Genomic DNA, 27,217 nt, shown 5'->3' with positions numbered 1-27,217 from the left:
ACAAGATGTGTGGGAAACCCAGAGTTCCCACGCATGATTGACATGAACTCGTCTGGTCAGAGGCCCGTCGTTCCACAGGCTCTGCATGTTGGTGTGAAGCGAGGCGGCTACCTGTATTTCTTCTTCAATGTGAGGAAATTCCTGGGGACAATTCTCTCCAGTGCTTCAGCGATAAAAGGCGCTTTGGCGTCCCCCTCCCACCCACTCCGTCCAAGGGAGACCAGATTTATCCAACGGAAGTGACAGCTTTCCTTGTCCCAGTTAGAGACAAGTTCCACACTGGGTACATTGGTGAGGACTCGAGGCTTGATGGCCCTCACACCTCCACTTCCGAGGACTTATGGTGGCTTTGCCTCAGAGAGGCGACTGGATTGCGTCCTTGCCACTGATTCCCACATACGACCCACGCCAGCCCACGTCTGGGAATACAGCCCAGCCGATCTTCCGTGGGCTCCTGTGACAGGCCTGGGCCCACCTGGACGCAGTGAGATGCACATTCGTGCGTTCAAAATCTTTTCTTGAGCACCTATCATGTGCTGGCTCGGGTGCTGCTGATGTGACAGATGACGTATGCCCTGTCGAAGCCACCGGGCACTTGTGAGGGGGACGCAGCCACCCAGCGAGTGGGTGGTTATGCGTGTACTTTCAAAGCGTATGCGAAAACCAGTGACATGATTTAATTACAGCTATTTCGTTTTCATTTGCTCCAAGTTCATTATGAGGCGATTAGGGCTTTAGGAAAGCCATGACGGATATATACAGACGTTGTTGCTGTGTCGGGTCTGGCTAGAAACTAAATAGAATTCACTGTGGTGAGGGTGTGTTGCCACGGTCCGTCCCATCACGGGCTCTCTGTGTGGAGGTGAAAGAAGTGTCCTTTCCCTGTGGGGTGACAGGGACTGGAGCAGGAACCGGGATGGAGCAGGGTCAGTGCACCCAGGACGCTCACCTAGGTGGTTGGCCCCTCAGTGCCCACTACCCGGCTCCCTCTCTCTGCTTTGCACAGCTCCTGCCCCTGCCAAGACCAGTGCAGTATCACCCACCCCATCACTAGACGTTAGCCACCCTGCCCACAGCCCACCTTCCTACGGCATCACTGTTACTCCAGAGAACATGCCAGAAGAGAGAGGAAAGTTCACCAAGCCATACGAAGTGAGACATCACCTTCGTGGCCATCTGCCCCTCACAGCCAGCGACTTGAGACTCACCGGATTCCGGACTGAGAAGAAATTATTCAGCAACAGCAAATTTGTCCACCACGCTTGCCGGCAGTTGTCCAGGTGGAACTTGGGCACTTCCCAGATGGGTCCCCAGGGAGCGAGGGAGAACAATCCGACCAATAAGCACACGGAGTACATGTGAAGAGGCTGCAGCCTGGCAGGAAAGAGCCGGGCGAGAGAAGGTGACTCCACAGTGGCTCCCGTCGGTCCCCGAGGTGGGATGGGGATAAGACGCTCTGAAACAGATCGCCCTGGCTGGGTGACCACCTCCCAGACACGCCTCAAACACTCGTGGGTTCAAAATCTTTTCTTGAGCACCTATCACGTTGGGCTCAGGTGCTGCTGATGCGAATATACTGTTCTTCATTGAGCAAGTCGTACGTGTTGGTCACTGTGCTGGGAGACGTTTAGATATGTTTAGCTATTTCTAAGCCTCAAGATACTATTACCTCTGTTTTGCTGATGAGGGAATTGCAGCTCAGGGAAGTTCCGGTGACCTGCCCAAGGTGGCTCAACCATACAGCAGCCCTGAGACCTGACACCAGTCATGTCCTGTGCACGGCACCTCCCGGCATGAAAACACCTCCCTCCCTCCCTCTTCTCCTCTCTCTTTTCCTTGCTTTGTTTCTTCCTTCCTCCTCTCACGCCCTGCTTCCTTCCCAGCTGGATATGAAGCGGCCATAGGGATGATGGATAAGGCACGAGGTGTCTAGACCAGCGCTGTTCTATAGAAATGTGATTTAAGCCACATAGCCACCTAGTTTTCTAGTAGCCACATTTTTAAAAATCAAAAGAAACAGGTACGATTTATTTTAATAATCTATTTGATTGAGCCCAATAAATCCATAATATTATTATTTCAACAGGTAACCAATATAAAAAAAAATGTTGAGCTATTTTACATTCTTTTTTTCTTATTAAAGTCTAGAACCTGGTGTGTGTCATATACTTGCAGCACATCTCAATGGGCCACACGTCTGGTGGCTTCCTAGGGGACAGCGCAGGCCTAGAGTTTTAAGGGGAGGCTGCAGCAGCGGGGTGCACGCAATTCTGGCATGGATTCTGGGTGGGCCGCGATCAGAGCCCTCTCTCAAGGAACACGTTTAAAAGTCCAGGTTCGTACGGCTAGAGCAGCGCGCATGCCCAGCAGCGCCCTCCTCCGGGTGGGGGTGGCGGATGGGAAGGGCGGGGCTGCTGGAGGTGAGCACCCCCCGCAATCATGGGTCAGCCCCCAGCCTCTGGTCTGCACTCTGGACGCAGACCTGTTGGTCTCCTTCCCTGCCCACAGTGATAACATCCCTCGTGGAGAGTGTCCAGTGGGCGGGAGGACAGTGGCCCTCTGGGGAGCAGGGCTGGCCCTGCTGAGGGCAAGGGCGACAGACTGTGCCAAGGCGCAGCATCCCAGATCAGCTCAGGCAACAGCCACCGAGCGAGCGACCGCTCGGCTGGGCGCCGGGTCCTGCCAGATGAGCCACCCCGCGATGTCCTGCAGCTGCTCCCACAGACTGCCTTCCCGCCATCTGTCTCCTCCTCCTCCCCGGGGAGACTGAGTCAGCCCCATGCTCAGGTCAGATGTCCTCAGGAGGGAGCCTGGTACAGGCGGCATTCCCCACCTGTTACCCACACCCCTCCCCTGGGTGCTGGTTAAAATGCAGCCTGGAGTCAGGAGCTGTGGGGGAGGGGCGGAGGCTGCTGGGTGAGCCGTGCCCGTGAAGAGTGGGAAAACTATTAACGTGAGTTCTGGTTTTGTCTAAATTTTTCACACCGAGAAAATCACACCACTTCTCTCTTCCCTCTTTTTTGGAAAAGGGAGGTGATGATTTCTTCTTAGATTCTTCTAAGGAGGAGGAGGCTTGCTGACCCCTAAGATTTTTTGAGAATTAAATGAAATCAATAAGAAAACAGTTTGAAACATTGAAAGCTCCATATAAATAAATACGTGTACGTGTGCTTCATTTCTGTCCAAGCTCCAAGAATATTTAAAGTCGAACTAGGTTTTTGAAGACTAAAATGTGCAATACTAGCCATTGTTGTGGGCATTCGAGACGCAGGCATTCTCAGATCTAGTGGGTGGGAAGGTAAATTGGAAAATGTCCATCAAAACATCAGATGCGCCAAACCCTCAGTTGTACTAGTAGGAATTCACCCTCCAAACATGCTCATATAATTGTACAAATATGTATATACATTGTATCACTGTTTGAAATGGCAAAAAAAAAAAAAAAAAAAAACCTTGGAAATTACCTCTATGCCCATTAATGGGACAGGTTATCTACATGATGGTCCACCCCACAGTGTCGTCCCAGGCAACCTTTAAAACCAGTGAGGCGGGTCTTAGCATGCAAAGAGAAAAATGTGCCAGTGCTAAATCACTAAGTAAAAAAAAAAAGCTACATGCAAAATAGTGTATGGTAATATAGCATGTAGTATAATCCTGTTCATGGGGGAAAACTGCATAAAAATATATGGGAAGTCTCTGTAAGAATTCATAAGAACTATTAACAAAGGTGTCCTGTGGGAAGTGAGACTAGAAGGGGGCGCCTTAATTTTTGTCTATATCCATCTGTTATAGACGTTTTTATCACAACCTATTAAAAAAAAAAAAAGACAATACTACTTTTTAAAATGGGGCTTCTAGTTGGAATAAGCAACAGTTTTAAGGGTCTGGAGCATCTACTCTCCTCATTTCCCATGAGATAACCTCTGCACCCATTTACTCCTAGAAGCTGGATTTTGGCATTTTCTTGTAACTTGCAGTAGCTTGCAACTGGTCTCCTGTCTCCTACCCCTGCCTCTTTGAGTCTATTCTCTGTCCTACAGCTAAAGTGAGTGTTTAAAAACGTAAATCTGATACAGACGTCAAATTATAATGTACACCTGAAAATTATATAATTGTATTAACCAATGTTACCCCAATAAACTTAATATGAATTAATTAATTAATTAATTAATTAATTAAAATGTAAATCAGACCATGCCACTGCCCTACTGGAAGCATCCAAGGGCTCCTCCTGTCAGAATAAAACAGAAAGTCCTGCAGACAGCTCACAGACCCTATAGGACCTGGGTCACCTTCCCACCTGCCCCTGTGCTGACCTTTCTCTCCGTTCTCCACTCCAGCACCTTTGGGCTTTTCGAGGTTCCCCAAGCACGCCAATCATCCTCCCTCCTCATTCCTTTGCGCTTGGTTTCCCCCTGAATGGATCCTTCTTCTCTCACAGAATTTTTTGTTGTTGTTGTTGTTGTTTTTTGCTTAGAACACTCATTTACTTCCTTCGAGGTTCTGGACAAATGTCAGCTTCCCTGATTATCCTTGCAGAAGAAGACCTCGTCTTTTCTTCCTTCTCCAAATTGTGGCACTTTATCACCACTGACCTATTATAAATGTATTAGGATATTGCAATTGAATGTTGCATATTTACTTGTTTTTTGCCTACCTCTCTTCACTAGAATGTAATCCCCCTGCCAGAAGGCACTTGCATGGTTTATTAACTGCTGAATCCTCAGGGCCCTCAATAAATACAGAAAGTGAATGTGAACAAATCGTCTTACTTGCACTCCTCTTGGAGGGAAGCGGGCAAGTAAGGAATCATAATGGAGTAATAACAGTGAGTTTTATCAACATGAAAGAGAACATCAAACGGCCAAGAGCACGGCTGCTATTCCACTGGGTTTACCTTAAGGAAGGCGCATTCGGACCGTGGGTTGCTGACACTTCCCTCCATTTGTCAACAGTTTTGTCTTAGGTTGGACTCGGTCTCTTCCTGGTCCCATCTGGCACTCTTCCAGAGCTTCCTCTCTCAAGAATGCCACCTCCATCTGCCATGCCGCTCAGGCCAGCAAATTCGAGTGTCCTTGACTTGCCCTCTCTCCGCTCCCGCTGCCAATCGCCTGTCCATATCCTGCTCTTCTGCCCAAGCATTACGGTAATTGACTCTCAGGGGTCCTCCCCACCACCCTGAGCTCTCCCTGCCTTCATCAGGGCTTTACCTTCCTAGTAAAACACTTCTTGCTCCTAAATCTCCAGCTCCAGGATTTTCCCTCTACAGCAAGTTTACCAGGCAGAACCCACCATGCCATCAGATGCTCCACTCCAACCCCTAACTAATCTATTTTATTATCACTGTGAATCCTTGGCTGGAATGCCAGTTCCTCTCCTCCAGAAAACCACAGGGCAGGACAGGCTACTTAACCCAGTGCCATGTACCCAAAATATGTTGACAGAATAAGCATTCGGTCCTTCCTATGGTGAAAATAAATCTGTAAAGGTCTATTTCTTAGCTCGTACTCATTCTTAACCTATTTACGAGACAGTTAAAAGATGTAAATAACCAATAGGAATAATAGCAGCTTATACTTATCGAAGGCTTACGATGTGTCATGTGCTTCTCTCAAGTTCTTCATATTTCATTCTCGTGAGAGCCCGATTAAGTGGTCCTATCAGTCTCCTCATTGTTGAGATGAGAGAACTCGAGCGCAGAGGAGACACTTGCTGAAAGCCACACGGCGGGCGACCGAGCCGGAATGCAAGCCCGGCAGACAAACTGCAGAGTCGGACCGTCCCTACTCCGTTTCATGAGCCCAAAGGATTGTGTCAGGCACTCCATTTCCTATCTCTTGAGAGTACAGGGCAACAGAGGGGCCTGGACTGCGAGTAACGAGAGCTGGGATCTACCTCGTTCGACAGCTCGCCATGATTCAGAAACACACAAATAGGGGGGTTGGGTTACATGAATTGAAGGTCCTTTACTTCCTACCCTTTGTCCGTCATTTTACATACCTGCCACTGTGCTATTCCACGAATTCCGTATTGTTTCAACAATGCCACCCTTCTGCTCCAAACAGTCACACATTCGTAAAGATCACCGTTCCGCCTCCCTCTCGGCAGAACCACCATTGGCCCAGCCCCCCTCCTGGTTGTATCTTATTTTATTTTTATCATTAGTGCTCTTATTTACAGGATCCAATTACTACCAATTTACAGGAGTCATATAAATTCTCCTATGGAATACAAAGTCCATGAAAATCTGATAGTACATTGACTGAAACCTGCTGTCCATCAGCTAGGGAATGAGGACATTTTTGCTAGTTTAATATACTTCAAATTCTATTAGGACAAATACCATGAAAACTGATCTTTCTTTGGTAAAAGCCATAAAACTAGTAAAAAAAAAAAACCAATTGTATTTAAGAAAGAAAATTATTTCATTTTTTTTCTTTGAAAATTCTCTCAGGAAAGGGTTAGAAACTAAATAATAATCAATTATTACACAGCAATAATCGATTGAGAAATTTTACAAATAGCCTACCTTAAGAGGCGACTGAAGTAGTATCTGAGTATGACATTAGCAGTTAATCCTTTTTCTGAAGTCTGATGCATCTTTAAAAATGACCTTGCACTTAACCAGCCACTGAGAGAAAGAGAGCGGTCACAGGAATTATTTATCAATGATACGGTTCATCAGGTGATTCATGTGGTTATCTCTATCAAGATCGAATAAGTTATGCTGCAGGAACAAAAGACCTTCAAGTCTTAAACCAACAATCATTTTTTTGTTTGTTTGTTTTTCTTGCTTGCACAACATGCCCAGGGCCATTAGCTTTGGGGTCAGCAACTTCTTCACTATGAACCCAGGCTGACGAAGCCGCCAATATCTCGAAGTTCACGAGTGACCATGGCAGAAGACCAGAGAGTTCTGGAGGGCCTCGAACCAGCCATTACATGTCCTAGCCCCAAAAGGACATGTTTACAGCTCTCAGCATGATGGCAATACCAGAAACCACTCGTTGGTCAGAACCAGTGATGGGACCTGCCAACCCGGTGGATCCAGGAAGTAGAATGTTACCAGCTGCCTGGAGGGAGGAGAGCCAGAAACGCCTGCTGGACACTAATAACTGCCACGCTGGTCTTCGGCAACAGCAACATCAAGAACTTCCATCTCCCGAGCGCCAGGCTACCTTCTATCACCACTGCTAATAGGACTGCTTCCTGAGCCATCCCAAACTAGTTTGCAATACGTGTTTGCTGAGTGAATAATTAGAGGAATAAATAGCTCAATTAGGTTAAAGGGATGATTTATTGATGCTGCTTACTGAATAGAAAAATTAAGACTCAGAGACTGTTATGTGGTTTGTGTAAGATCCCACTTAGAATTCTGACAACGAATTCATTACTCAGAACGTTCAGCTAAAGAAATGGAGGCTATGCCTTTGAGCTATAACTTGATGGTAAGCAAATTTGTGCATGAGTTTCCCAACCTTTTGACTTTTATGCCAGGGATCCTTCTGGGTGTTTCCCTAAGGGACAAATGTATTTCCTGTTGCAAAAGGCCATGTGTGTTGCGCAGGACTTGGAAGGGCTCGGGGAGGGCTGGAGAATGTCTTTATTCTCTGCCAGCTAAACCTTCTTTTGAAATGCAGCAAATAGGAGTCACTATAATAGGAACAAAATTTATAGAGACATCTAAGAAAGAACACTGAGGTATGGAAGTAAGATGGCCAGTTCAGATTCCAGCCTCCTCTGAATTTCAGGAAAGAGTGAATCAGAGGCCTGAGCGAGACTCTCTTTTCAGCCAGACTGGCGGCTCCCCTCTGCCAGCCTGGTTGCTAAGCAAGGCGTGGGTCTCACTCTGTGTGCGGGCGCACACCATCCAGCCTGTATGCTTATGAAGACAGGACAAAGGAAAAAGGCTGGCAGAAAAAGAGGCCCTAGCAAGAGACCCAGTTCCAGGAGGCTAATGAGAGCCAGAGACCTAAACAGACCGGGAGAGAATAAAGCCCTGCAGCAGAGACGTAGGAAGTCACCCGGAGTGGTGGACAAGGATTCCAAACCGTCACCCGCTAGTTATTCTTAAAGATAATTGGAACTCTTTGGTTTTCCCATGGAAACCCATTGGTGACGTAGTGGTTAAGAGATGGTTTCAGCATGAAACAAACATTATATTTCATTTCTAACTTTCCTTGCTGTGGAGACTTGGGTAAGTTTTTTCCATCTCTAAACATCAACTTTCTCATCTGTAGAAATGGATATGATACTGGTTCTGGCTTTATAGGTTTATTGTAAGAATTGTATAGGAGAAAAGGTTTTAAGCTCTTAACGTAATGATAATATCGGGTATCGCTATTAGCGACAGTTCTATTGTTCGAACAAGAAGTTTATTTAAAAGAATATATGCACTTTCTAAAGTAATAAAATGAAAATTAAAAGAAGGAAAAAAAGTTACCGAGACTGGCAATGAGAAATAAAAGCAAATAGGTTTTAAAAAAAAGTCTGACTTGGTGGGTCCGGGGCAGGGCCTGAGAATCTGCATTTCTAACAAGCTTCCAGATGATGCTGGTGCCACGGTGCAGGGACCAGACTCTCGGAACCACCGATAAAAGGCACAGCCTCTCCAGGCCCCGGGCCGAGCCAGGTTGGAGGTATTTGCAATAAAGGGGGCATGTACTATCCGTGTTTTGGATAACTCAGAGCTGACCGATGGTTTCTCTGCTGTCTCGGTTTCCCACTGGTGGCCCAGGATGACCAGTGGCCTCTCATGCCCTTCATTCTTCCCTGCTAGTGGCAATTCTCTAGCTGGAGTTTTGGCTTTGGTTCTAACCATCCTGATTGGTCCTTGCCAGTTTCTCTCCCAGGGCCTGGAGCGCTGCCAACCAGTGCATCTAACACACAGGGTCTCTTTTTGCCTTGTTCTGGTCTTTGCTGGACTGTGGGAGGACCTCACCATCCTCCGTGCATGCCCCAGGTCTCCTGTGACTGGGCTTCACCTGCCTGGTTAGACCCAGCTATGCCGTCTTGGAAATCTGGTGCCCAGTGGTTCCGTATCTCTCCTGGGTTTGCTGCCCATGGTGGACTCTGACCTTTGCCTTCCTGGACTAACCTATTGTCACCTTGGCTGCCTCCTAGCATGAGCTGCTACTAGTGGACAGGCCTCAGCTCATTCTGTACCCTACTTTTTCTGCATTACCCTAAGAAACCATCACACCAGAGTCCTGAGATAAAACAATCAAGAAATCATTTTAACAACTATTTATTGAGCAGGACTCTGTGCCTAGCACTGCTTTCCACACTGGCGATAGCAATACAAAAACAGAAAAAGTCCTGCCCTACATTCCAGTGGGGGGCCGGGGGCAGGGGCAGAGAAAGAGAGAAGGGAGGGAGGGAGGGAGGGGCAGCTACAATAGATAATGAGAAGAAACGGATCAGGAAAAATGAAGTGGAGAATGCTGGGTGGGTTTATTTTAAATAGGGAGACAGGAAAGGCCTTGTTGTGATGGTGACATGTGAGCAGAATCCTGACAGAGGCGAGGGAGCCAGCCATCAGGCTATCGGAAAGGTAAGTGTTACAGAAAAGGGCTGGTTATTAGTAGTCCCCTACGGCTGCTCATTCTCAGGCTCCTTTCTGGGCCCCTCCCCTTCTTTCCACCTTCTGAAGGTTGAGAATCCCAGGATCCAGCCCCGATCTGTCATTCCATGTTCCTCCCAGAACAATTCAGCACTGCGCTTTAAACAGGGGTCTCTGGTGGGTAACTTCTTACTGGGTATGAGGTTTCCTTCAGGGATGATGAGAATGTTTTGGAACTAGAGAGGAATGGTGGTTGCACACACTGCGAATGTGCTAAATACCACTGAATCGTTCACTTTGCGTGGCTAGTTTTATGTTATGTGAATTTTACCACAACGAACAAAATGAGGACTTTTAACAATGGTCCCTGCTGCATAGGGCTATCATGAGGATTGCATCAGGTGATGCTGCAAAGTACGTAACGCAGCGCCTGATATTACCAAACAATTAAGAGATTTTACCTCTCAGTAGTTATTAAATTAACTATTATTTAAATAATAAACACAGCTTTATGAAACACTGCACTATTTTTTTTTCTCTCACATTTTACTATAGTAAGAATAGGGAACTTCATCGCGGATTCGCATCGGTACATGGATCAGAATTTGAGAACCACCAAAATAATCAACAATTTTGAGAAATAAAATCACCCTTTGTAAAAGGCCCATTTTAGAGAGACATTCTGACCCATTTCATAAACTGAAATTACAAAGGAGAGAAGTTTGTGACAGCAGAACTGTCCCGAGTAGGACAGAGCAAAGGCCAGGCGAGTAAACGTGAGCCATTCAGTTTTTCTTACTAAAGTGAGAATGGCAACACATACACATATCCTACCCCTCCGCCCACCCCCCAAATCAGCAATAAGCACAATAGCAGAAAAAAAACCCAAAACACCATATTACCTGATCAAGAAAAATGTGTCAACCCCCAGGTAGAAGGGGCCACTCCGAGAACAAAGGTACAGTGGGTTTTTAAGTACTCTGGTCTTCCACTCGAGAACATTATCTGTAACAAACACAAAAAGCAGTTTCTATTTGTCTAGTAGAAGAAAATCACGTGATTTAGCTTTTCCGAAAAGGCAAGAGGAACACCTTCGGCTTTCAGTTGTACAGGGAGGGTGTCGTGCATCCCTGTAATTCACTTAAGAGGAGAATGTGGACTAGAAATAAACGACGATGCCTGAGGTACTTAACCTTAACTAAGGCTTCGTGCTCCTTTGTGCATTCATAGTGGTCACGGCCCCCTAGGGACTAAAGCAGCATCACCTGTTCATGGACCGATGCTGAGCTCCTGGTATGTCCTTCAAACCACCCTGGGCCGGCCCCCTCCCTTCAAGTCTGATGTGTGTATCTGGCCTCTGCTTACAGAGCACCACTACCACTGATGGGAGCACTTCAGGAGCTCAGAGACCGGGAGAAGGTTAAGAAACATCGATTCAAGACTAGTGCACAACATTTATTTACATATGCCCGTCTTTCCGGGAGAAATAATAATGTTAGTTTCCGGCCTTATTAATCATGGTGAGAGGAAACCCAGCTCTTTGGATGATGAAAATATAATACCTGGGTATCAGTATTCACCTGGTAACCAGGTGCTTGATTTATACCTCACAGGAGGTAAAGCAGCCACTGTACACTGGCTTGGATAACTCATCTATGGGGCATGGCTATGTCTCTAAGACAGAAGGATGGCTGCTCGTAGGGAAGGCTGTGGCCTCCTATCCTGTGGCCCAACATGACCCTGTCACACAAAGGACTCTCTCTTCCTTGACTGCTCAGAAAGGCTCATCAATTCTCCGCACCCAAAGACAGCCACGCGGTCATCTGACTGGTGTGCCCCGACATGATCCAGAGGAGACTCAAGACTCGGATGCCGTTCAGTGCAGGGCAGGTGCTCTCTGGCATGCTGGTAGTCCAGATGGCTGGCATATTCTTCTGCCAAGAAAAGCATTTCAGAGCACGGTCCACAGCTCCTAGAAATCCTGGGTGAGAGCAAAGGTGTTACTGGCCCCCCCGAAGCCAGACCAGTCCCACGCTGCTCCACAAACAAGAGTCAAAACACACCCACCAGTGACCTTGGCTGTCACCCAGACCTTCCCTCATTGTGACCCAGGGAGGCTCCACTCGGCTCTTCATCATCCCCTCTTGATCTGTATGTGGACCTTTGGACTTGGTCTTCCTCCCCAGTGAAACCTGACTTTTCCTAGCAGACTTGACTTGAGGTAGGCACCCACACTGCCTTGCACAGAGCACGCTGCCTTACGCAGGCCCCAGGATGCCAGTGCCTGGCCATGGTCCTGTGTTACAGAGGGCTGAGGGGAGGAGAACTCAGACAGCATCGAGAAACCACGTGAAGCCAGCGTTCCATTTAAAATGGCATCCCTGGTGCTCCCTTAAGAATGAACCACCTGCAAATAACATCCCTACCTGTCAAGGCACAGGTATGAGAACAGAGGGGTAGATGGTCCAGGAGCTACGGGTACCGGCCTTTTAGTTAGACACTCCTGGTTCTGAGTCTGGCTGTCACTTATGAGCTCTGTGACCTCTATCAAGTGACTTAAACTACTCTGTGCCTAAGTTTCCACATCTGCAAAATGGGAATAAATAGATCTTATGATCATAGGATTATCATGAAGAGCAAGTGAGATAATATCACAGATAGTATGCTCACTATTTTAAGCCCTATTGCTTTAAGAATGGTTAATCCCTTATACTGACTTTGTTCCCTTTATTTATTTATTTTTTAATTTAATTCATTCTGAGAGCCTATTAAGTGGTTGGAGTTGTGAAACAAGGGTCTCCAGAGGCCACCTCTAAGAGACTCATATTTTCTCCTGGACATAGCTTTGTGCCTAAAACACTGTAGGGGCCAGAAACCGTTGCATAATTAAAACTTACAAGCAAGAGCTAGCTTGCAACCAAGCTCTGGCAATCTAAACCAGCTTCTAAAATGGAAGAATGTAATTACGCTCTATTTTGAGGGTCCAGCCGTAACTCTGAGCTTTTCCACTGGAGTCGCTCTCAGAGTGCCTGGCTGAAGGCGGCATGCAGCTCACCTCTCATGCAGAGGAATTTTCACTCACCAGGAAGGAGCAGCACCACAGCGCCATAGTGGTCCTATACCTAGTGTCACCTGGCTCCCCCCAGCCCCCCGAGAAGCCACATGCAGCAATGGACAGATACAGGCCCCGGGCTCTACCGAGTTCCACTGAGTTTCTTAGCCTTCCTGAGCCTCTCTCCTCGCTTTTAAATTAAGCACACTTTTTGGCAGTGTTCTTGAGAGGATTTGAGAACGTTTGTCAAACATCTGGCCCAGGGCCTAATTTGGCAAAAGCAAGTGCTGAGTACATTTTGCTTCATTATTTATTTCCTGTCTAAATTCTACTTGTGGGTCAGCTTAACTAGCAGCAGCTTATAAAATCTTCTGAAAGAAACTGGTCCGAAGCGAAGGCAGTCTCTCTGAGTGCCACTTTACTCATTTGTAAACGGAAAGTATCGTAAAGCACAGGGGCACAGGGAGAAATGGATGAAATGATACAGGTGGCCGGCGGTCCCTGGACTAGCAGCTTCGGCATCACCTGGCACCTTGCTAGAAATGCACAGCCCCAGGCCCCACCCTGGATCAATCGAATCTGAATCTTCGGGGATCCTGATGCCCACCAAAGTCTGAGAACTGCTGGCCAAGACAGGGCTATAAAAACCCTTGCAGCATCTTCAGACTCTCTAGTCATTATGACCGTGAGGCCACTGTATGCAACGGACCACAGAGTAAGAACCTGACCTCCAGAGGCTGGAACCCATAGCCATTAACTTCACGAACACATTCGCAAACATTGGCTCCTATTCTTTTCACCTAAATAGTAACGGACAGGCCCACGTGTAGGAAAACACACTAAGCAAATGCGATGATTATTTGGAAGATAAAGAACCAGGGATCCAGAGTACCCGATACAGCTCTAAACTCCTAGAAGACTTGGTGGTCTTAGGTTGGTTTGACTCGCTGGCGAGTGTAAAGGTGGAGAGAAGAAAATGCTGAACCCAGGGTTCTCTCCATCTCGATTTTTCTTTACAAACATTCAGAAATGTGGTATTTTACTTTGATGGTATTAAAGACTAAAAAAAAATAAATAAAAAATTGCTACAGCAACAGAGCAGAGAAATCCCCCATTTTGAGGCCTCAGTTAAATGTAGTTGCTGAAAAAGCTAATATAACCTTAGATCATAAAGTTTCATTTTGGGCCAAGAATCTGAAGTAGCCAATTCCTAATACCACACCATGTGTGCATGCCCTAAATCCTGTGATTTGACCTTAAAATACAGAGCTCTATAACCCATCGATAGGAGGCTAAACCAGCCTCCTACGGGTGATCGGCAATGGTGGATTCTGTTGACTGCAGGCTCTCCCTCGAGCTGACAATTAGAAGCATGTGGCACGTCCCTGGAACTCAGTCAACCTCATGGAGGTCGGGGTCACAAGAGGGCTTGGCGCCCGCCCCTCCCCCTCTCCTGGATTAATTAAAGAGCATGAGGCAAAGAACAACCAATTAGGAAGGTGCATGTACATCATCTCATTGAACTCCTTCAGCGAATTCTAGTATATGGCCCCCATTCTACACATGTGGAAACTGAGGTTCCTCGAGGCCATAACCTGACCAAGGGCAGAGTTAGAAACCGAGGCAGGTGCGGGGGGGGGGGGGGGGGCGTTGCTAAACGTGCTCTCTCTCTGCGACGCCCGCCGCAGAACCTTCTATGGTGCAGAGGGAAGAAGCAGAGAGGGTTCTTGAAACTTGTCATGTGAGAAATGAGGGGTTCTCAGACTTTGGGGGAGCCATCCCAGCTATCCTCAAAATCTGATGGGGCTGTAATAGGAACAAGAGAGCGAGTAGATTTAATTTCTGCGAACAAAACCAGACCCCAGGCGCCCGAAGCGCAGGGCGGCAGGGGCGGAGTCCGTGGAAACCTCAGCGTGAAGCTCCCCATCATGGGTAGTCGGGGAGCGCTGGGCGCGGGCCCGGCGCCTGGTCTGGGAAGGAGGCTGCTTGCCCAGGGACCTTTAAGCTTTTCCTTTACGTCAACTCCATACAAATAAGTTTTTTGTTGTTTTTCTTGTTGTTTGGGGTTTTTTTTTGTTGGTGTTCCTGCTGTTTTTGTTTTTTGTCCGAAGATACAAACAGAATCTGATAAAGTCATTGCTATGCCTTCCACGCCGGACGGACTTCCTGAAGCCACCTTATCACCTATTCCTATTCTTCTAGTCCATTTATTGACATTTTGTTTTATTTTTATTCCCTTAGTTGGAGTAAAGGAACGGCCTACCGGGGGCTCTGCCAGAAACCCTTTCACGTGTTCTAGAGGGGTTTGTATGACAAGGCTCTTCTTGCTTCTGGGTGCGTGTGCGCGTGTGTGCATGTGTGTGAGTGTGTGTGTGAGTGTGTGCGTGCATGTGTGTGTTCTCTTTGCCTTGCCATATGGGCATGTGGACATGAATGAAGGCAATACTCTTGATTTTTAACTGAAACACAACACGGTGTGACTCATCGCAATCCAGCCTCTCACTGCTTGGTGCCGGGTTATCTATTTCCCACTCGGCTATGCCCTGCGGTGTTTAAATCAGCTGTGCTGCGGACTCACTCCCCCGGCTGCGGTTTACGGAAACCGTCTACCTCGGTGATGCCGGGGAGGTTCTGAGTCATCCGTGTGGCTGCCACACTGGAAACAGACACTGTGATCATGGACTTGTGCCTTAGAGGAGTGCTGTAGCAAAACCCAAGCTCCGCGCTGACCTAGTCGTCCAGTAGCACAAAAAGACACTGGATAACGGCGCCCAAGAAATAAAGCAGCATTTTCAGGCCTTAACACACTGATGGCCAACAAAGACTGACTTGTGAAGAGCAGAGACCCAGCCTCCACACTGGCAGTTAGACACGGTTGGGCACTCACTGCACTCCGGCAGTGCAGGAATTATTTTCCAGTGGCATGCCATCTAAATCGCCTCTCGTAAGAGCTCTTCGTTTATTAAAATGCCTACTTTCCCCTCCGCTCAGGGCTCCTGACCGCAAGAGATGGGCCAGGCCACCGGCCCATCGGAGTCCGTCTCTTCGTTCACTTCTCTCCATCTCTCTCACAGGCAGACTCCCGTAAGTGGCCGAATGCGCGTCGTGTGCTGGGGACGCCCTGTGGTCTGACGCCCAACGCCTGGCTGCCACGTAGACGGTTCCAGCCAGAGGAAGGACCAGGCCCAGCACAGTGAGGAACCTGCAGGGAGAAGATGCGAATGGGAAGATGCCAAGACTCCCATCACACAGACACCGCCGCTGCGGTAAGACGCGCAGAAAACAGTCTAGCAGAAACAAATCCACTCAAGTCCCCTGCTAGAATATAGGTGAATCTTCAACACTTTTAGGGGTTGGAAGTAGCTTTCTGAGAATAAAAAAATCACATAGAAAACGATTAATGGATTTCTCTGAACTCATTATAATTGTAAAAAAAAAAATCATAAACAAACAAACAAAAAGCAACCAACACACTGAGGCAGATATTTGTAGCTCATATGGCTCAGGATTCATACCCTTTATCTTTACAATGAACTTTAAAAATTCGTAAGAACCCAACCAGCACACACATAGAAGAGAGAAGGAAGAGTATGAATAGCAGATAAATAAACTTTAGGGGAAAAACCTTCATTACCAGTTTTTTCAAAATGTAAATTAAATCAATTTGTATATTTATTAAATTGGTACTCGCTTTTAGAAGCTTTTAGAAAGGGAGCTTTGGACGTCTCCCCCTGGGGGCAGTTTAAATGAAGTTTTCAGGAAAGCACTTTCTCAAATGATTCGAACTAGGGGCCAGCAGTTCTGCCTCTGGCAATGCGAGATGCCAAGCAGAAGTACCAGGCAAGACTGCTGGGTATTTGTGAGAGAAGCGATGCCTCGGCTAAGAGAAATTGATCTTCAGTGGTCACATGACAGGAACGGGAATATTTTGGGACAGGATACGCTTCTTAGTGACCCTGAAACCTAATGACATTTGGGCGTGGCCAGCCTCCCTCTTGAATTCTTTCGAATTTTCGTGTCTAAGGTGAATGGTGATCTCCCTGTATATAGACAGCACTGGCTGGACAGCATTCAATGGCAGAAAATGAAATGGCTCAGTGTAGCTGGTGAGTAGAAGTTGATAGAACAGCCCCATCGCACACACCCGCTAAGCAGGTAGCTCAGGTGCCCGTACTCACAGACACACGGCAGCAAACACGTCCAGGGGAAACAGTCCAGCAGCACATCTGGCCACACCCCCTCCAGATGGGGAGGAAGAATTCATTGTAAAGAGAGACAGAGAAGGAGCCAAAAATGAAGCATTTCTGAATCTTAAAATATCTACCAAGAAAAAAAAAACATTGTGTTACTAATACTTTACTTGACAATAAATATTTTTTCAAGATTTTTTCATATCTCTTATTTCAAAACAAAATCTTGACATTAGAAAGGGCAGCTGGCTCTTAATATATCTGATTTAAAGATAGGGAAAATAGGGCACAAAGATGTGGAAACTCAGAGAACTAGGAACTTTTAGTGCAGCTGGAGGTGGCCCACAGGTCTCCTGAATCCCCCACCCTGCCCAGACTCTGGCCTCTTTCCTCACATACGGTGCAGAAAAGGACAGTCCTGAAAAGGCACCATTGCCAGCTCAAATGTATTTGCAAACAGGTCCCCACAAGAGAGATAAAGGCAATATGAGAAAGAACAATAGGAAGGATGCCCACAAGGTGGGCGAAAGGTGCTGTCTGAAACGGAAGCTGAGGAGCACCTACTTAGGACACGGCTAATTAGTCATAGCAAGAGAGAGTTCATAAAAGGTATCGGCGGTAAGACCAGGGTAGTAGTCTTAGGTTTAAGCGTGACTCGGAATTACCTGGAGGGCCTGGTGAATAGATTCTTCCTGCCTCTCCTCCCTACAAGCTTCTGACCCAGTAGGTCTGGGGTGGGACCTGAGAATCTGCATTTCTAACAAGTTCCCAAGTGCCCTTGCTGCTAATTGGAGTGCACACTTTGAGAACCACAGGACTAGGGGACATCCAAGTCCTCCTCAAAGGATGGGGGACACGGCATGGTTTCACAAAATAGCCACCATGCCAATTATAAACAACAAAATATGCTGCTGTTTATTAAGCACCCATTAGATAGATATGAGACATGTTTGGTCATTATTTCCAATCCATCAACAACCCTACAAGGAGCTATTCTTCACGTATCTTACAGGCAAGGACAATTCCCCCTTAGATCAGTGTGTAAACCTAAGCATAGCGGTTAAGAATGCAGGTCCTGCAGTGTGGGAGCCTGCGGCCACCCCTTCCTGTATCACCATGGGCAAGTTACTCCATCCTTCCACGCCTCGGTTTTCCCCTTGGCAAATGCAGATGACAGTACCTACCTCAGCGCGCTGTTGTGAGAACTAAATGTAATAGTGACTGTCAAGCACTTAGAAAGTACCTGGCCCGTAGTAAGAGGTCAATAAATGTTGGTCGTCTTCATTGTTATTGCTAAGTGGAGGGCAGGGACTTGTCCCGGGGCCGTACGAACCTGAAGGATGTAGGATGTGGTCTTCTGATTTCCTCGTGCTACCTCATCCCGCCACACTAGACTTGCGTACAGGAGGCCTGGGTTTGAACCAGCTTGTTCTGTGCCCCTGGGCAAGTCACTTCGCCTCTCTGGGTCTCATTTCCTCATCGGTGTAATGAGGGAGGGTGGCTCGGACACTCTGGACTCTAATGTCCTTTTCACCTCCAATACCCACTGTTCCCATGAGTGTGACTGAAGGGTTTCTGGATGTCCGATTAGGCCACTAAAAGATTAACAGTATATGATGAACTGTGATTCTGAACTGTGACCTGTTAAGGGTAAGACGAGAGGATAAGGAGAAGTTGTCTGTGCATCCTCAGCACTGGCCAAGAGTGAGGGTTCTCTGTCAAAGAGGTCCCCACAGGGGACACGGCAGCAGAATTCCTCCATCCAATTCCACTTGCTCCGAACTGATGCTCCCCGAGCTACTTCCTGGTAGTATGTGAATTTCCCAAATAAAACTCTTCCACTGAAAAAGAAGTGCACTGACCAGCTGACCTGTCTGTTCCCTTTGGAAGTTCTAGTTTGTTGTGTTAATCAACTACTCACTCATGAGCCTCTGGGCCCTGTGGATCAGGCCTCCAGCTTCATGACCCTGGATAAACAGAAAATCAACTTCCTGGGCCTACAAAGCCAAGCCATGACCCTGTGGTGAACTTCTGCAGACACCCCGCAAGGCCACAGCAGCCAGGACCTTCCTCTGTCCCCTTTAACTGCACAGCACATCTTAGAGGCCATAGGGAAATCAAAAATCTAGATGTAAAAACGTTGGAGTTTATCTACATTGTCGAAAAACCATTTTTAAAAAAATTTCACTTAGAGCCCTACGTGCAACAAAGTGTGTAAGACAACAGAATTAATAAAAAGATAAAGTCTACCTCTGGGCTTCCACATCAGATTTCCTTCACCTTCCTTTGCTTTTTTGTTAGATCTGAATCTCCCTTCCAAAAAAGCTCAGGCGTTAACAGCATCTGAAAAACGGACACCCTTTGTCTCCAACAATGGTGATTCCGCATCTAACTCTGAGAGGAGCTGCCGCACAGGGCCCAAAGCCCACAAAAGCAGGCTGCAGCAGACCTGGCCTCGGTTGCCATGGGAATTCCTTCAGCAGTTTGCCTGAGGACGAAACCCCCAGCGTTGAGCAATGGGGTCCAGACCCTGAAGGACACAGGAAACCCGGGTCCTCACTGCAGAGTGGGCAAACCTGGATGACAAGTCAACACGGCGCCCTACCCCACAGGGAATCCAAGCTAGACACGCACAAAATGCCGTCCAGGCTCTGCCCAGCTCCATCACCTTACCCACTCTGGAGTGTGGCAGTGACTTTTAAACCTCTATATAGCTCTGGCCCAGCCAAGAAGCCAGAGCAATGCTGGAAGAGAGAGAGGGAGGCAGCGTGTGTGTGCGGGGAGGCGGGGGGTGTTGGAGAGGTGCTGGAAAGGGCACAGGCAGGCCCAGCTCTTACATTTCCTCCTGGGGCAGGAGCACACGGGGGCGCCCGCCCCTACCCCCAGCTCCTGGCTCAGCACTTTCCTCCCACACTCTGTTCCCACACCACCAAGCACCTTACGGGCACGAGTCCAGACAACCTACGCTGTATCCCTTAACCTTACCCGCTGCAGTCACTCCTTAGAGGGGGGCTGGGAGCCAGCCAGGCAGGGAATTCTTGGGTCCCCGTCACTCAGAATGTGACTGGAAGGGAGGGGAAGGCTCCGGGTGGGTGTGTCCTCCCGAGAGGACCCAAAATCAAGTCGAAGACCTGAACCCCACCCCCAGCACCTCAGCATGTGACTCCACCTGGAGGTGAGGCCTTCGGAGACGTGATTAAGTGAAAACGAGGCCACGGAAGTGCGCCCTAAATCAATCCAGCTGGTATCCTTAAAGGAAGAGGAAGTTGAGGCATGGACATGAGAGCATGCGCAGGAAGGACCACGTAAGGGCACAGCAAGCGGGTAACATCTGCAAGCCAGGGAGAAAGGCCTCGCGAGAGGCCAACCCTGCCGACGCCTTGACCCTGGATTTCCAGAAATGCAAGAAATTGATTTCTTTTGTTTGAGCCCCTCAGGCAGTGGTATTTTTTGGAAATCTGACATAGGGACTCACCAAATCACTGCTCAGTGGGCAGCACTTGGGATGGGAACCAGGCCAAGGCCCTCAGAATAGGGCTCCCTTTGGACAGCTGGTTTGCTAGGCTTGCCCAACCTCATCCAATCACCCAAGCTAACATCCTCAGGTCCCAGCAGCTCCAAGGAGAAGCACCTACACCCAGCTCTGAATCCTGCCGTGGTGAAGAAAACCAGCTGGTAGCCCATGCACGTTCGATCACCTTCAGTAACTACCCAGTGCCGGATTCTGGGTCGACACAGCGGAATAAGAAAAGTTCATTTGAAACCTTTATTTGTTCTCTTTCCCACCAACGTCTTGCCATGACCTCACTTCCTTCACTAACACAGGCCAGCTCAAGCTCTCGCTACAAACTGCCCCCTTCACCCTCTCCAAAGTGGCTGTCCTTCCCCACATCCCAAAGCTCTTCTAAATGTCCGTCCATCCCCAGCACTCCGTGTGAGATGGAGCGTGTATTTCCTGACAGCGTTTCCCAGCAGCCTCAGGCGCACGCACCTCTTACTAAATTGCAGGTTTCCTAAGATGAGTAAGTCCCAGCTGTTTTGATTGTCCCCTAGTACATACATGTGATACATATAAAAGCGCTTAATAAATATTTTCTGAATTAAACTGAGAATGGAAAATGGTATTCTGTGAAATGTTTTCGATTCTTTTTGAGTCCTTAATGGGAAGGCACTTCTGTGGGTGATTCAAGGAGTTATTATTAGAATAGCTCCATTTCCTCAATCAGCGCACAGGGACCATGAGAGAGAGGGCCCAGCGGGGAGGCGGGGGAGGGGGGGGAGGAGTCATCCCTTGAAGTTCTGACACCATTGTTCAACTATGGAGGCCTCATCATTCTAATTGTAATCGGTGTAGCAAGATGAAATTAGCCTAATAGAGCATAGGAGAGCAGACAGTTTACAGTGTGTTGTAAGAGACTGTTAAACGCTGATTGTAGGCAGCTCAGTACTCATTGCTTTGGGCCCTGCAAATGGAGACAGTGTGATCAACATATAATGTTCTGCAATTTCCATCAGGACAGGAGACAGACTGAGAGTTTCTAAAAATGGAAATATGCAGCCTTTCAAAGTTGAGTATGAATAATGTTTGCTAACTCAGTGTTAACAGACCCTTACACTAAGCCCTCTTTTTTTCAGCTCTGTGCTGTCCCTGTGACCCGATAAAATCCTTTGCTTCATAATTAAAATTTGTCTGATGTCTGTCAAGCATGTTGTAAGCGCAGGACCCTGGGCTAAGTGGCTGAATGGCCACCTTCCCAACTCCCTGTTGTGTTTAAGGCGACTCAGACAATCTAGCCACATTAGGAAATTAGGTATTAGGTAGTTTTCTGGATTGAATTGTGTCCCCCCCAGAAAGGTTTAAGCCCCATGACTATGACCTTACTCAGAAATAGGATCTTTGCAGATGAAGTCACACCAGGTTAGAGTGGACCCTAAATCCAGTATGGCTGGCTGTGTCCTTATACAGAGAGGGAAATGCGGACACAGAGAGACACACAGAGAACACAGCACATAGCGATGGAGGCTGAGATGGGAGGGTAGCATCTTCCCCACCCGGGTTATGGTACAGGATCCTGACGGGGAGAACGTGCCGTCCCAAACCGCCTTAAAGAATTTAGATAGGGGGCCTGGCTCAGAGAAAGAGCTATTGCCGGACATACTTTTATTCAAATGCCTTATCTGTTTGGTAAGGCAAACATCCACCAAACACCTGCTCTCCTTATTGCCCTGTGAATTACCCTCCTCCCCTTCGAAGCCCCAGGCCCCTATCTCATTCCTTAGCTCAAGATGGCATATAAGCCTCCACTGCCTGACTCGTCCTTGAGTCTCATATTTTTATGGGGCGTCCATAGGTACAAAATTAAAAATTTGTTTTTCCCCATTAATCTGTCTTATCTCAATTATTAGATCAGCCAAAGAATCTAGAAGGGTAGAAGGAAAAATTTTCCATCCCAATGATCCCTATGGAATGGGACACAATAAGTGACCCCGAAATACACAGATATGAGTTGTTAGGACCTATAACCGGGTTTGTAATCATCACACCCAAATTCCATCTAGAATCTCGACACTTTGATGTTACATATTTTCAGTCTCAGGATTCCATGCAAAGAATGTTGGTCGAAATTTTATAACACACTACGGCAACCATAATGTGCATTTTGGGGCAAAACGATTCCGTCCAGAATCGTTTCCCCTTTCTCTGCAAAACTGGGTGCATGTCTTCGTGGCTTATCTGCACCCGTGCCCGTGCCCGACTGCCGATGCCCCGCCTTCCTGCCCTAAACGAGCAAAGTCTGCACAAACGGCAGCCTCTGTGATTGCTGAGTCGGCTGCCCCCACATCAGCAGAGGAAATATTGTCGACTCCATCAAAAAGCTTTAAGGAATCGCTGACAAATCCTTCCCAGATGGGACCTTTCTCGTGGGCGAAGACACTCCCGGTTCTATCTGCTGCCTCTGTGCAGAAGAAGCTGGAGAAGCACCTCGACAGCGAAGACTTAAGCCCACGAACGCACCCGCCAAGCCAGCCCCGCTCGCCCTAACTGGGGCCCTTCCTTCTCCCAGTTTCTCAGAGAATCATCAAAACATCTTTGTAAAAAAGAGAACATGTTAGTGGTCACCAGATGGGAGGGGGGCTGAAGACGGGTGAAAAAGGCGAAAGGGATGAAGAAGTCCAAATCGGCAGTTATTTAAAATAGCCACAGGGATGCGGAGTACAGCATAGAAACTACAGTCAGTGATATTGTGATAACTACGTATGGTGTCCGATGAGTACCAGACTTACCGGGATGATCACTTCATCAGTTATATAAATGTCTAATCTCTATGTTGTGCATCCGAAACTAATATAATATGGTATGCCAATTGTAATTGAAAAATAAGTAAATAGCTCTGCTTTATAATGGTTTCTAACCTTCCATTTTATTCTAATGTCAACTCCGATTTATAAGGTTAGCATTAAAAAAATAGGTTAATTTGTAACATCTCTTAATAATGAACATTAACTTAGACTTCGGGAGTCATTTATTCTCTTGAAATGCTAATTTAATAACAATTGCACATTTATCTTTGCTGCTAGGATACTCATGACTTATGTAACAAGAATTGAAATTGAAATTTGATTTGTAACAATTGGTTTTCTTAACATTGCATAAAATATTTGCTTAGATAAATAGGTAATCTACCAGTAGCTATAGGGATAATCATAAATTCGGAGGGCAATTTAAGGTTATTGAAAACTAATTGTAATATCAACATTTAAAAGAGGACTTTTAATAATGTGTATGATATCATAACATAATAAGAAATATATATTTGGTCTTCATCCCCAGTTCCTGCTTCAGAGATCCTAAAGGCCTTGGAATTTCCTGAGTGCTAGGCATGAGAAGGACATCTGTTTTTTATTTATAATAAGCCCCTTTCAACCATTCTTGAGTTTATGCTAATGAGGTGACTCTAAGAGGATGGGGCCCGGTTTCCAAAAGAACCAATCATGTGATTAGAGGGTTGGACCGTTCAGCACCATCCTTGACCTCTGGGGAGGAAAGAGGGGCTGGGGTTTGAGTCAGTCGCCAATGGCCAGTGATTTCATCAATCATGCCTGCATTACAGAAACTCCATAAAACCCCTACAGAAAGAAATTCTAAGGGCTTCTGGGCTGGTGCACACATTGACGGCTGGGGGCGAGGGGTGGTCCACACTAAGAGGCACGCATGCTCTGTGCCCCTTCCCACATACTTTGCCCTATGCGTCTCTTCCCTTTGACTATTATTCCTGAGTTTTGTCCTTTCTAATAAGCCAGTCATGATAGGTAAAGGATTTCCCTGAGTTCAGTGCTGTTTTAGCAAATTATCAAACCTGAAGTGTCATGGGAACCCCTGATCTGCAGCCAAATTAGACACAAGTGTGGGTAACCACAGGACCCACTATTTATGGTTGGTGTCTGAAGTAGGGAGCAGTCTTGTGGCACCGAGCCCGTAATCTGTGGGGTCAGCACTACCTCCAGGTAGTTCGTGTCGGAATTGCATCATGTGAGGGGAAAACCCACGCATTTGGTTTGGGAAGTAGAGAAACAGAGTCTTCCTTTTAATGTGCCCTGTTACTTCTTATTTCAATCACCAGAGTAAATACAAAAGACAGAAGTTTTAGGCTTTAAAGCTCTTCCTTTGAACATTTTGAAAGATTTAGGGGAAATCAAACCAGTTTCCACACAGACTAAATGGTGTTCATTCCTCATGGCTAAGGTCAGATACGCCTGAAAGGCTGCAGAGTTACATCCGGACTGACTTTCACGTCCACCCCCATCTGTACAGAGGAAGAGGCCGGACGTATGGGGAGATTAAGTGACTTGCCCAGGATCACAGAGCTGGGAGGTGACAATCAGGACCAAATGCTGGGCCCTAATCCATTACAACACACTGGCCTCACACACGCCTGGCTCAGCATGGCTTCTGGGTTTAGCAGCTGACAGATCCCCACACATGGACCACAGCAGCGAACTCGCACTGCATAGAAACCGGACACCACCCGCCTCCTCTCTTCAGGCCTGACCAGGCAGCTGAGTGTGAGGGGAGGTCGTTTAAGTTTAAACTTTTATTCGAGATGCAGCTCCTGCCTCTCCTGACTGCTTTTCTCCTCCATCCTACCGACTCCCTTCCTATTCTACCACCTCCGCCCCCAAGCTGCCCAGACTCCATTACTCTAGGGTTATTGAATTGATCAGGACGAAAGTTTGGTTCAGTCCTAAAAGAACAGCCTTTCTTGGCTCCAAGGAGTTGGGGTTTTTCAAACTTTATGCTGAGACAATTATTTCCCTGGACCTACCCAGCTGAGACATCACAGTCACATCCTCTTCGGCACACGAATCAGGGACGCACACACCCACGCTGTAGTCGGTTCCGTCCTGGGAAACACAATGTCACACGTGCCTTAATGCTAGTGGTCAGGGTATATCTGCACGATCGTTTCTAAGTGAGGCTGCTGCTGCATTACTCATCAATGAAGCGCACTGGGAAAGGGAAGAGGAAGGTATGAGAAGAAGGAAAGTCTGCCGACTTCTTTGGAGATGATGGCTTTTCCATGACAGAGCAGTTCGAGTGACATCACAGTGCGTCAGAGGCACCCATATTTCAATGAAAATATGTTCCAAGGCTTCATGTAGCCTATGGCCATGCCACCCTGAACAACCCCGGTCCCATCTGATCTCAAAAGCTAAGCAGGGTTGGGCCTGGTTAGTACTTGGATGGGAGACCACCTTGGAATACCAGGTGTTGTAAACGTTTTTTTAAAAAAATTTTTTTAATAAAAATAAATAAATAAAAAAGCAGCCACCCATGTGGGACAGTCCACCCAGGTGCATCTCTCTCCCATATTAACAGTTAACACTCCTATGATTTTCAATGAAATTGCCAAGTTGTCATTATTTCATAACAAGATACAATGCATCGAGTAAAGATTTTATTAACAAATCAAGCCAACAATTAGAATGCCTGTCCCAATAAAGCAAAGATCAAATTATAAATAAAAAATTTCTGGGATGCTTCTAAATATATAACTTACGTGATTATGTAGACCTGACCTTTTGCTCTGATACCAAGCCATTTAAATTAATCTGCTTTGAAAATAGGATATGACATTTGGACACACTGATTAAACCCTCAAGCAATCATAACTTTCAGCGAGACAAATGGAGCTGGGTGATAATCTTCCTATCACCAGTGGTTAACCGTTCTAAGACTATTTTATAGCATCAATATTAGAGGGTTTGGATTTCTTATTGTTACTTTATACTCGTGTTATTACCAAACCAGTAACATGTTCTTTTAGTGTTGTGTGATATGCATAAAGTCTGTCTTTATATGTAGTTGAAGGCTGTGATGTTTAGTTCTTTTTCCCCCAGCAGTAAAAGAATTAACCTGCTTTGAAGATACTGAGCCCTGTGACCTCAGTGATGTATCCATAAAAGTCCCAGCCTGTCTGCTAGGATAACCTCAAATACACATTTTGGGGCTCTGTTTCTGGGAAAGGATTATAAGTAACGGAAAGCCCATTTGGTATTCTGAAAACTGATGGTGAGTCAGGAGTTAATGCCTAGGGATGTGGGCTGGGACTTGACCTTGACCCACGAAGGTCCTCCAGGGATATTTCCTCGTATAATATAGTAAGAGGAACATCTGCAGGCATATGTGTTTTATGGACGACTGCCTCCCACAATGCCCCATGCTCAGAACACACTATTGACTTTCTTCCAACTGCTTAAAATTTAGTTTTAACTTTTTGCAAAATATCTTAATAGTTTTTTTTTTAATTAAGAAAAGCAATTGGTGAAGTTGTAATGGATTCTACATCATGAGGTTTACTGGTCCTTACAGGGCATGCGTTCCGGTTCTCCGTGCTCACCTGCAGGAGATGAATCTTGCAGTACTGTCCTCGGAAGCTCCACGAGGGAGTATGGGCGGAGAGGCACTCACTGTAGGATCCCAGCCTGTCCATGTTTCCACCGAGAATATTGCTCCCAAGTTTCCCGACAGAGTCGTACACTGAATTTCAAAGCAAAAGAAGTGGGCAAAGTTAGCTTCCTTGAGTCACTTTTAAACGAATGTACAGGCACTCAGTTCCACCATTTACACCTAGCAAGCTTAAACGATCAAAGAAAGAAGAGAGACAGATATACCAGATGCCACTCTTCGAGCCTGCATTTTGCATCTACGATCCCTCTCATCACTGAAGGAGAGCAGTGATGTATGCTCTCATGTTGGTTATGTGGTCTGTGGCCAAAAAATAAAATAAAAATAAAATAAGATAAAATAAGATAAAATAAAATAAGATAAAATAAAATAAGATAAAATAAAATAATACAATACAAAATGAAGAATTGAATTATTTTAAAAAATAAATGCTTCTGGGGAATAAA

General features: G+C 46.7%; 1 protein-coding gene and 1 pseudogene across 1 annotated transcript in view; one reads left to right on the top strand and one right to left on the bottom strand.

Moving 5' to 3' along the window:
• The window catches only part of LOC107502172 (O-acyltransferase like protein), a 40,764-nt gene extending 13,968 nt beyond the window's left edge, over nucleotides 1–26,796 (bottom strand). The window contains exons 1-8 of the mRNA XM_016129087.2: nucleotides 26,704–26,796; nucleotides 25,129–25,207; nucleotides 16,793–16,934; nucleotides 15,590–15,816; nucleotides 11,364–11,543; nucleotides 10,465–10,567; nucleotides 6,530–6,631; nucleotides 1,209–1,374 (exon numbers count right to left, since the gene is read on the bottom strand). Of these exons, the coding sequence (XP_015984573.2) occupies nucleotides 1,209–1,374; nucleotides 6,530–6,631; nucleotides 10,465–10,567; nucleotides 11,364–11,543; nucleotides 15,590–15,816; nucleotides 16,793–16,934; nucleotides 25,129–25,207; nucleotides 26,704–26,796 (1,092 nt within the window). The remainder of the gene's footprint in view (nucleotides 1–1,208; nucleotides 1,375–6,529; nucleotides 6,632–10,464; nucleotides 10,568–11,363; nucleotides 11,544–15,589; nucleotides 15,817–16,792; nucleotides 16,935–25,128; nucleotides 25,208–26,703) is intronic.
• On the top strand, nucleotides 25,465–25,583 carry LOC118610263 (annotated as a pseudogene).
• Nucleotides 26,797–27,217: the final 421 nt, after the last annotated feature.

Source organism: Rousettus aegyptiacus, unplaced genomic scaffold (assembly GCF_014176215.1).
Source record: "Rousettus aegyptiacus isolate mRouAeg1 unplaced genomic scaffold, mRouAeg1.p scaffold_m13_p_12, whole genome shotgun sequence".
Lineage (NCBI taxonomy): Eukaryota > Metazoa > Chordata > Mammalia > Chiroptera > Pteropodidae > Rousettus > Rousettus aegyptiacus.
This window is presented reverse-complemented; position numbering and strand designations above follow the sequence as displayed.